Below are 10,871 nucleotides of genomic sequence, written 5' to 3' on the forward strand. Positions count from 1 at the left end.
CATATTTATTTAAGAAAAAAAAGCAGTGAAGTGCATTTTATGTGAATGAAGGTGGACTCAAGCCAAAATTACAACAAAACATGACCTCCTTGTTTCCGTCCAGTTACAGTAAATATTCTTGCGCATGAGAAAGAGCTGACACGTGTTCATTCCTGAGTTTCTCCCGTCACCTACATAAAAAAAAAAAAAGAAAAAGAAAAACACAATCTTCACAGCCACTTGCTCATGAAAAACACTTGAATAAAAAGTGCATATGTTGAATGTTGCTTTGTTTGTTCAGTGAGCGCCAGAAAGTCTGACAGCAGTGAGCTGAAACCGGAGAACCTTGCCGCCACAAAGTCACGATGTAACTTAATCATTGCGCTTATTTTTCAAATAGCTTTCTAGTGGGTCCGTAAAGATCAAGCTGCTATTTAACAGTGCCACTTAATCACTGTTAGGTAGTGATGAGAAAATGAAGTTTCAAATTTGCTTCATGAATCAGTTGTTGTATTTTTGAGTCCTCTAGATGGCACTGTTGGTTTGAATAAAGTGTTTTAAAAAATGGTAAGTCAGTGAGCTTTCAGGCCAATGTAGAACAGAGAGCGCCCTCTACAGGAGTCCAAAAATACTACAACTAGTTCATGAAGCAGATTTGAAGCTTCGTTTACCCATTACTGTTAGGTACTGAGGAGAAGTACTAGAAGGGTCATTAACTAGTAGGCCGAACAATAGCTATTTGCTCCATCCTGAAAAAAAAAAAATAAAAATTTAAAAAATTTAAAAAAAAAATAAATAAATAAATGGAAAAAAAAAAGAAAAGAGATTGCTGTCTTCAACACTCGTTTACGGTCATACCGGCTTGCGGGGATTCAGATTCAAATTCTTAAACATGCTAATTTAGACTTGCCAAGCGCACGTGAGTCTGTCGACAAAAATAGGGCCCACCGTCCTCACAGTTATCTTGACTGACCACTTGACCCAATCCAACCGCACATAAATAAATAATGCTTTTTCATAAACGGGCACTGCTGTGTCCATTTCGCGAGTTCCACGCCGAAGGACATCCGCATCGTCCCGGAAGCAGACGGGAGGCACTGTGAGAATCCAAAAAGGTGAAGCGGACCTCCTAAACAGTGTGTTTTAACAAAGCGTTCTCATTTTCACTCCTGGCCCGCGCGCTCCGCCCCGACTCGGCGGCCGCTCCGTCTTCCTCGTCCAGTTCCAGCTGCTCATCTTGCTTCTTGATGTAGCGCTCGTACAGCACCATGATGACCCCCATGACCCAAGCCAACACGGTGCCGGCGGCGAAGATGACAAAGCCTATGATGACGAAGAAAACATAGTCCCAGGAGCCTAAAGTGTGGTGGCACAACGTCCGTAGTTCGATGCCCACTTCGCCCAGACGACGGCCCCGCAGGTCGTCTGGAGAACCGCACACGGTCTGGCCTTCATCTGTTACACACGCGATAAAAATGCATCAGACAGCAGAATTGCAGTAGATGAGGTGGAACATGACAAGAACATAAAACATCGAATGCAGGGGTGGGCAAACTTGATTGGCGGGCCACAATGGGTTCTAAAATTTGACAGAGGGGCCGGACCAGGAGCAGATGGATGGAGTGTTTTGGTCACCTCACCTCATCGGAGAAAAAAAAATACATTTAATTTGAAATGAAAGTGATTAAAAGCATTAAAACAATCTTTGAAAAGCCACACTATTTTGAAAATAAACCGGTTTATTCATTACATTTTTTTCAAGTTCGGCGGGCCGGATTAAAACATTTAACGGGCCACATGTGGCCTCCGGGCCGTTGCTTACCCACACCTGATCTAATGGATGGATGTCATTCTCTCCATTAACACATTCACTACCAGCCGAGTAAAAAAAAATAATATTTGACGACTTTAGCCGTCATTGGCACTAAATGAGTTCATTAATGTATTAATGTATACAAAGACCTGAAGACTACAGTTGACTACAGTTGCCACGCAGCATCAACGTGACTTTCAGCACAGTTTGATTTTGAACACTCGCAACGATCTCCGAGCAAAGAAATATTACTTTGGCGGAAAATGTTCTGGTGAACCATAAATAGCAATCCCGGAGGCTTTCAAGTTCAAGCGAAGAGCTCGATAAATAATTCAAAGGCTTACGTATTGTTTTGCACGGAACATGTTCGATCGTGTGCAGCGGCGACACGTGCTTAGCACGGGTGCCGTCGTCCTAACAGGAAGCCAAACACGGTCCCCATGTAACACTATCTTCATGCGGCATTCAATTACCAAGAATGAAAACACACTCAGGTTGAATTATTCAAATCCTCTTTCCTCACCACAGGCTTCTCCAAAGCAGAAAAGTAAGGGGGAAAACTTGAAGTGAGAGCTTGCAGAAAGCTAGCTGCTCATCAAAGTCAAATTCCTCGGTTTTCAATTTTTTCAAAAGCTTGACAGTCAATTTTACGAACGTCTGTTTGCATCGGCAGCGCCTCAGAAGAGAAGCCTCTTTTTGAGAAAATAATCCTTAATGCTTATTTTTTTTCTTTCATTCGGCATGAAATGGGAAAAACATACAATAATACTTATTAATGGATTTTTTTTTATGCTGGGGGGGTGGGGGGCGCATGTAAACTTGGTGTAATTGCACATCCACTCCAGTAGTGGGCAGTGGCGCTCTCATTGCCCATTGTGCGCAGTCCGTATTAACTCTAACGGTGTAGGTTTGTTTTGCAACAAAAATGCTAGAATTTGTCGTCGTGGCGGCGAACGGGTGGTGGGGGGGGGCGCTAATTGTTTTCTCCTTGCTAGGCGGGGCGTCACAGAAAATAATTGAGCAGCACTGCAATAGCCAATCAGATCACTAGTTGGTGACAGTAAGACGGACCTTTCAGGAGAAGCTAGCTTTCGTGATCATCCAACGCCCAGTCGGGTGGATAGGTCGCCTCATTGCTGCTTGAACCAAGCAGGCCCATTCCCTCATCATAACGCCTTCCTATCATCCACATCTGTCCTTCCTTGCACAATTTTTCCACATCCGCAAACGTGTTTGACAGTGAAAAAGGAAACCCTCCTGGCTGTATACCATCATCCCCTCCACACACACACAAAAAAAAAAAACCGGCATCAAAACGTGAGGGCTTTCCCTTTCTGCTTCCCCCATCCTCGCTCGGCTCTATTTCGAGACGCCCCCCCCCCCCCTTACGTAACAGCTGAGGGAGCTGCTAATCTAACCAAGGAGGACGACACAGAGGAGAATCTGTTGGTTCCTTCCTCGAGCTTTCCTTCTCTCCCGCGCCTCCTAAATCGAAGAGACAGGCCAGTCGTGTTGCGTCACCCAGGTGCGACATCACAAGAGCCGCGGCGCTCGCAACGCAGGTGTCTCTCCGAACAAGCCCCCCCCAGGAAATGATCTTTCGAAAGCTGCTTTGAGAGACAAAATAGAAATAAAGAGGCGTCGTTCTCCTTCCTTGCTGGCAGCGTTCACGGTCGGAGACTCGAGTCCAAATGAAGTGAGACAAAAGGCAGTGAGCTGCATGGAAATTGGGCAGATCTTTCAGGACTCCCTTTTTGGACTTGGCCTAAGCTGCGGGGTTTGGTTTGGATACGAGTAAGCATGTGTGGGAGAGAGAGAGAAGCAGCGGATGCCTTTTTAGCGTGAGCGCGGCATCTGCATGATAACGCCGCTCTCAGAATTATGACTGGCTTCTTTGCTCACTAAAAATAGCGTCTGCCCTTTCACACAGTCGCACATGCACAGTAGTTTCAAATCGTACGGATGACAATTAATCGAGTTCAAATCGACATCGCGATGCAATGGGGTGTAATTATCAAATTGCGAAGGCTGCAATTTTTGGTGCTTCATTTTTTTTTTTTTTTTTTTATTTAATTCGTTTATTTGTGCAGTGTTCCCTTGCTACTTTGCGGTTCTGGTATGGTGCCTTCACTCTGTCGCAGGAGATTCATTTATGAACAAAATTAAAAAACAAAAACGAAAAAAACAAAACAATTTGTGACGAGAACTAAAAAGAAAAAAACTATTTGTGACCAGCACAAAAAAAATAAAAAAAATTGTGACCAGAACTAAAAAATTAAATAAAATTTAAAAAATTGTGACCAGAACGAAGAAAAAATAAAATAAAATTAAAAAAAATTGTGACCAGAACTAAAAAAATATAAAATAAAAACAATTTGTGACCAGAACTAAAAAAAAAAAAAAAAAGAACAAAAAAAAAAAATTGGTGACCAGAACTTCTCCTCCTCCGGGTTTACCTGGTTCGCTATTTTTCAAAGTCTATCAAATCAGTTATAGCGAAAACTCCTATTGAAGTTTAACTTTGTCGATAAATAACCAGTTTTTTTTTATATGAATTGGTTTCTCAATGACCAAAACATTTATGTATAAAAAACCTGATATTGATTATCGTGTTTGTAAAAATGGGACGAGGACATTGAAAAAAATAATCACGTAATAAATCATAATACTGAGGGAGAAAAAAAAACATCGCTCAGCCCAGTCAAATAAGACGAATTTGATGACAAAACTAATCAAGTATCATGATGTGACGCAAAAGCGAATCAGCTGAACCGAACACGCATCGATTAAGAGACGGAACATTGATTCTTGGTAACGCAGCCTGCAAACACGAATTAATGAGCACAATTGCGACGCTCACGTGGCCTCCCTGCCCGGGCACCTGCTTTTATCCGGCCTCCTGTTTTTCTGAAACCAAGTCATCATGCTCCACTTGCAGCACCTGCATCTCTTTTGCAGTGACGTCGCAGAGCTCAGCAAGCTGCACGCGGTGGACTTGTTTGTGGCGGGTAAACGGACGCCGTTGCACAAGCAAATAAAAAACATTGAGCACGCGCACGCCGTCGGATCCAGTATGACGGTTCTGTTGTGATTGTGAAGTCAAACGTTGCGGACAAACTACTCAAAAATGATTTACTCCCATGTCAGTTTTTAGTGGGTCACCACTATTGTGAGGCCTCAGGCAGATTTACTGACGATATATTTTTTTCTTAATTTATATTCAATTGTTTGTTTTTCAATTCTGGGCGAGGCACTACGTTTCTGATCTGCTTGGTTTTGTCAAATAATTTTTCAAAGAGGGACTGGGACTGGTGTTTACTTTACTTGACAAGTTTTCATTCTCAGGGTTAATGCAACGCAGGTCAACGATTCAAACCATACAAGCACTGCACTCATCATTTTGTGCAATGGATCGATAAATCGCGATAGCACGAGCGTCCAATATTTGCAATTATCGTAATCGATGCAAATAGAATTGATGATTTCGTGGAATGTCTTGAACTCACTTGACGGGTTTTTTTAGACGTGGTCGGTATGTTTAGCAGGTCGACTTCAGTGTGGCATTTGTGTTTGTGTTAATGCACTTCAAACGCTTTGGTCACCATATTTAGTTACAGTACGTGAGAAGGGTAAAAACGATCACACCTATATATATATATATATATTTATATATATATATATATAGCGAGTGTCACCTTGAAATTTGAAGCTCTCCAAGTGGACCCACAGACAGAGCTCCTCGCTGCCGCACTCACAGCTCCACGGGTTGCCACTGAGGCCCACCGAGCGCAAGGCGGGCAGTGAGATGAGGGAGCTGATGTTCAGCCCCGTCAAGTTGTTCCGGCTCACGTCGAGCACCTGAAGGGCCAGGTTTTCCGCAAAGGCGTCCTGGTGGATCTCAAACAGGAACGGGTTATCCGTCATCCTCAGCATGATCAAACTGTCCAGGGGGGCGAAGGTTCTGTCCTCGATCCGGGTGAGGATGTTGAAGGAGAGGTCAAGGTAGGCCAACTTCCTGAGATTCCCAAATGTGGACTGGGAGATCTCCGTTAAGGAATTGTTGCTGCAGTCCAGGTAGACGAGATCCGAGAGGTAGTTGAGCGCGAGTGGCGGCAGCTCCGCGATCAAGTTGTTGGAGATGATGAGCTGTCTTGTGGCCAGTGGAAGGTCCTCGGGGAAGCTGCTCAGGTGCTGCCCGGCGCATTGGACCACCAGCTGCTCGTCACACACGCACTGGTCGGGGCAGCCCGGCGACAGCAGCGGGGACGCGATCGCCCCCGCGCAAATCAGGAGCGCAACGACGATCACGAGCGCGCTTGGCTGCGGGGCAAGACGCATGACACCGCCGAGGGCTTCATCCAGCCCGCTCGGAGCGACCCTGCACGCGCGCTTACATTCTTCATGGACCTCCCGCAGACGCGTCGTAATAGCGCGAGGATTTTTTTTTTTCCACAGAGGTCAGTGGAGACTGTCGCCCTTGGCGCTTCTCTTGCGCGTAATGTTTCAGCTCATCCTGTCAGCTGGTTCTGATCCCGATCCAGCGCGCATCCGATGAGCTCACGCTGGTTGTCATACCTCGTGGATTTATGACGGGACTGGGTTTCCTTCGCGCTCCCACTGAGCGCGCTCACGACGTGTTATGGTGCTGCTCTGCTGGTGCTGTGCGCGGTCACTTCTCATGTTTGGCATGTGGCATTCTCTCGCCTTCCCAAAGCCAAACTCCAGTGAGAAGGGGGGGGGGGGGTTGAAGCAACCAAAATATTCCGTGTAATCCAATGCTTTTGCATGTGCTTGCTCGCATGACCTATTTGCTCCGTGCAGGCTTCCCCGCGTGCGTGGCGCGCGCGCATGTGTGTGCCAGATGCTCACGTTGATTGATCATGAAACATGCATGATTGTGGGTGCGTGTGTGTTTGAGTGCTGTTGCCTCAGGTGTGTGACGAAATACGAGGCAGCGTCACATGACCGACCTAAAAAAAAACAAAAAAAACAAGAGCCTCACACGTGCTTTGAGCCACAATTGCTGGTGAAATTAAACACGGATAAGAATAGAAGGACAATGTCTTTTAATTGGTCCCCAAATTAAACTACAGAATTTATTTACTATATTATGCATCTTTGTTTATCTCCAGCATGGATGGGCATCTTAAATAAAAGATGGGCTACATTTTTTTCCATTCGCGTTCACATGGTCACATCACATATAGAGGGGAACCGGATATGGACGAGAAACAAATAATAGAAAAAGTCAAATATGGAAATAAAATCACATAATCTTATTTACAATACGTGACAAAAAATATTTCATTGATATTTGGTAGGCTTGGTAGAATACTCTTTTTTCTGCATTGTGTCAAATGTAATTTTCACTTCAACAGGACCTTAAGGAGCCTAGTCTGGTCAACATGCTCTGATCTTTGGTGATGTTCACATTTTCCCTCCCAAATAGACAAGACTTCCATTGGGTGTTAAATATTGACTCCAAAAATAATCTTTCCTGACATTTAGCTCCTGGCTGCACTTTCACCAATCCAAAGTGAGCATACGTGGCTTGCAAGCAGATGATGGGATATGGGATGGGACAGGGTGGTCTCACTTGTTCTCCTCACCCAGTCTGAATCTATTCTTGGTTCCATGTGTAGGTGTTCAAGTGCTGAATCAGACTCAACATTGTGAAGGAGGAGGGGTGGGGTGGTGATGAGGAAGAGGGGAGACAGATGTGCTGCTGAAAGACCCTCAGAAAACCTCAAAGCTTGTGTACGCAGAGCATGCTTTACTTTTTCACTTTCATCCATGCACCGACAGGAAGTGAAGGAGTGCTGACCAGTTTGGTCTTATGGACATGGAACAGTCGAGTAAATTGACGCAAACGCAGTTGTTTGGCGTCAACTGTTCAGTGACGTTATGGGGACATCTAGTGGCCAATGCTTGTAGTAGCATCATGGAAGCACTCATTGCAGCACCAGCACAGGACTGGAAAACATCGGATACAATAAACGGATTAATTATTTCATCGCAGTGCCTTCCTCGCACCTATTTCAGGCGGGCTTCAGCTTCTTGAAATAGTCCCAAGCCCCCTAAATAAATTTATTTTTTAAAATATAAATATACAGATATACATAAATGTAAGTTCACCCGATTTGGGTAGTCAGGTTACATATTCAGCCGGTAATAATTATGGCAGGCAATCAAAGAATTATAATGTACAGCGTGTGTTGTGCTACAGCTCAGGAAATTGTCGGCCACGCCCATCGCTTGCACGTGTTACGTCATCACTAACGCATGCGGAAGAAAGTCCGACCAACTTGATTCGTGTGCTGCGTGTGTATTTTGTATTCGCAACGTCTGCACTTATCGCCGTGTTTTATCTCCAAGGTAAATGCTTTTGTCATTTATAATCAGCATAAGTATCCAAGTTTCCGTTTTCTGTTGTGTTTACGGTGTAATGGCGCTGCGTGTCCTCGTTTGACCTTTTTTTTTTTAAGGACATGTTCGTTCTCTTGTGTTGCGTTCACGTCTTTTTGGACAAAAAAGGGGCAATCTTTCCGATTTTATGCAAAAATATTTGAATGCAGTGGGAGGATAGGATTGAAGTAGCCGAAGTCATTTTATATCGCTATACGAGTCGTCTTCGAGTTTACGACCGTAGGGATATACTTTTTGCGTCGTTTGTTTCATATTTACGGCATTACGTTGTTTTCTCACAAATATTTTCCCAACTTCGCTGCTGCTTTAGTGTTGCTTAGTGATAGACAGTCTGCCCAAATTAGAGTCACGGGCTATTTTTATGGTAAACCGCGGACTACTATTCGGGACTATGTATCGATGAGTAATACTGCAGATGATTGCATCACGCAAAACCAAAAAAAAACAATTCACCTAACTACTGCATGGCAATCTTACAATTACAAACATTTGTCCTTGATTCTACCAAAAGTTTTTTTCCTCTCCCTCTCAGGTTGTCAAGATGGTTGTTTTGTCCAAGGAGTACGGCTATGTCGTGCTTACAGGTGTTGCCAGTATAATCATGGTGGGACACTTGGCAGTTCAAGTTGGCAAAGCTCGCAAGAAGTACAACGTGCCGGTGAGCTGAACGTCAAGACGGTTGACGTCTTGTGGTGGAAAAAATAATCTTTAGACAAGCTGCGGCGTGCCTGGAAACTCCTTTTAGTGTGTTTACACGTTATGAACACGACACAAACGCACAAAGTATGTCTTGTTTTTCCAGTACCCGAAGATGTACAGTGATGACAGCGAAGAGGGCAACATTTTCAACTGTGTGCAGCGTGCACACCAAAACACGTGAGTGCAAAAAAATGACGGGACATGCTTTTCTAGCTTGCAGGAGGTAAAAATTGGTATTTTTTTTAAAATAGGTACAGTAAAAATCGAATTGAATTGAGATATATTTTTTACCTCAGTTTGGGTTTGCAAGTGACACAAATTTGTATATTTAGATGTGTGAAAACAATGTTTTTTTTCTTTTTTTTTTTGTTGTCTTCATCAAAACGTGGAGCAGTCTGGAGGTGTACCCCGCCTTCCTTTTCTGTCTGGTTGTCGGTGGCTTGCATTGTCCTGTGAGTTGATCTCTATCACTTGACAAGTAACACACCTTGTTCCAAACACGTGTTGCTGTCAGACAAACTATAATTTGGTGTGCGTCTGCTTCCAGCGTCTCACCAGCGGACTGGGAGCTGTGTGGATCATAAGCCGCGAGGTTTACGCGCATGGCTATTCAACAGGAGGTGAGATGGTGTTTAATGAAATGATTTTTTTTTTTCAATTCAGCGGCACTTGGGTCATTGATTTAAAAAAAAAAAAAAAATCTCAATCAGATCCTCAAAAAAGAATGCGGGGAGCTTTCGGGAACGTGGCGCTGCTCGGGATGATTCTGACCACCGCCAGCTTCGGACACCACTTGATTGGCTGGACGCGGCCGTGTTTGGGGTCTTGGTGCGACATGAAGAAATGTTAAGAGACCCGCAGGATGGGAGTGGCTATGCAAATGTATACATTTAGACAGACAAGTTCACCTTTGCCATATTTCTCACGTGTGTTTTGCAGTCAGAAACATGAAATTCACCACAAGTGACCTGACTTGTTCGCCGTGTCTAGCGTGTCCTCACGTGGAATTGCAGATAGGGTGTGGCCTACTATTGGCACTCCCATACTATATTTCCTTTTTTTTTTTTTTTTTCTCAATAAATGCAACACATGGTTTCATTCATTGTCATGAGCATGTTTTTTTCCATGAGTGCAAGTGCCTCGTTATTAGTTTTTATTTTTTTACATTAATGTATTGGATTTGTTGGAGGGAAAGAATTTTTTTTTTTTTTTTTTTTGCATTTCGTTAATGGTCAAAGTCCACATGGCATATCTTGACAGGTGAGTTTGTTACTCCAAACCAACAGCTCACAGACAAAAGAACCACTCCCTTTTTTGACGGATGACAATGATAACATTATTTCAATCAAATTTGTGAATCAATTAAGACAATATTATTTCAATATTTTGTTTAGCGATGTGCAGCCGTGAGATTTATTCAAGTAAATTGAAGCCTTGGGAAATATGGTGCACTTTTCGAATGAACCAACAGAGGGCAGCAGAGTAATCCTCGTGTGTGCTCGATGCAGGAACGGACGTTTGAGTTTTTTTTTATTTCGAACTTAAAAAAATAAAAGAAAAAGGAAAAAATGTTTAGACTGGATAAAATAGGGAAATAATGGTCATAAGCCATCCAATTGTGAGATCATCGGATCCTTTCAAGACATAATTATGATCATCACAGACACGCTCACCCACGCACGCGTACACAGCGGTGAGAGGACTCCCACCTCCAACCTGTGATGAACCGGTAAGGAAAAAAACCAACATCACTCCAAATCGAAAAGCCGATTTCATCGCATCCCTTTGCAGAAAGCCATTTTAAAGTGCATCGGGTTGCATTTTCGCTTCTGTTGTGACCGGAGCTTGTTTCCGTTACGTGATACGTGACTGGACGTGATCTGGGCTAAAAATATCCCGGGGGGGGGAGGAGGCACATGGGTGGGATCTTATGTAGACACACACGCGCGCGCAC

General features: G+C 43.8%; 2 protein-coding genes across 2 annotated transcripts; one reads left to right on the forward strand and one right to left on the reverse strand.

Moving 5' to 3' along the window:
• Window positions 1–11: 11 nt before the first annotated feature.
• LOC148326309 (leucine-rich repeat-containing protein 52-like) lies at window positions 12–6,462 on the reverse strand. The gene is made up of 2 exons (XM_088312152.1): window positions 5,488–6,462; window positions 12–1,434 (listed from the first exon to the last, which is right to left on the reverse strand). Exons 1-2 carry the CDS (start codon window positions 6,128–6,130, stop codon window positions 1,109–1,111), a joined length of 969 nt encoding a protein of 322 aa, XP_088168278.1. The 5' UTR covers window positions 6,131–6,462; the 3' UTR covers window positions 12–1,108.
• Window positions 6,463–8,003: 1,541 nt separating this feature from the next.
• On the forward strand, window positions 8,004–10,015 carry mgst3a (microsomal glutathione S-transferase 3a). Its single transcript, XM_088312154.1, has 6 exons — window positions 8,004–8,167; window positions 8,751–8,876; window positions 9,021–9,094; window positions 9,312–9,369; window positions 9,465–9,537; window positions 9,628–10,015. Exons 2-6 carry the CDS (start codon window positions 8,760–8,762, stop codon window positions 9,765–9,767), a joined length of 462 nt encoding a protein of 153 aa, XP_088168280.1. The 5' UTR covers window positions 8,004–8,167; window positions 8,751–8,759; the 3' UTR covers window positions 9,768–10,015.
• The last annotated feature ends 856 nt before the right edge of the window (window positions 10,016–10,871 follow it).

The sequence above is a fragment of the Idiotropiscis lumnitzeri genome, chromosome 12 (assembly GCF_059441095.1).
Source record: "Idiotropiscis lumnitzeri isolate Australia: NSW breed Sydney's pygmy pipehorse chromosome 12, RoL_Ilum_1.0, whole genome shotgun sequence".
NCBI lineage: Eukaryota > Metazoa > Chordata > Actinopteri > Syngnathiformes > Syngnathidae > Idiotropiscis > Idiotropiscis lumnitzeri.

What these genes read in the sequence shown, in the direction of transcription:
- mgst3a (XM_088312154.1), top strand. Translation starts at nt 8,760, where the DNA reads ATGGTTGTTTTGTCCAAGGAGTACGGCTATGTCGTGCTTACAGGTGTT. An exon ending in GCAAGAAGTACAACGTGCCG is followed by an intron (nt 8,877 to 9,020) that starts GTGAGCTGAACG and finishes TTGTTTTTCCAG; the next exon opens with TACCCGAAGATGTACAGTGA. An exon ending in CAGCGTGCACACCAAAACAC is followed by an intron (nt 9,095 to 9,311) that starts GTGAGTGCAAAA and finishes AACGTGGAGCAG; the next exon opens with TCTGGAGGTGTACCCCGCCT.
- LOC148326309 (XM_088312152.1), bottom strand. Translation starts at nt 6,130, where the DNA reads ATGCGTCTTGCCCCGCAGCCAAGCGCGCTCGTGATCGTCGTTGCGCTC. An exon ending in GGAGAGCTTCAAATTTCAAG is followed by an intron (nt 1,435 to 5,487) that starts GTGACACTCGCT and finishes CGTGTGTAACAG; the next exon opens with ATGAAGGCCAGACCGTGTGC.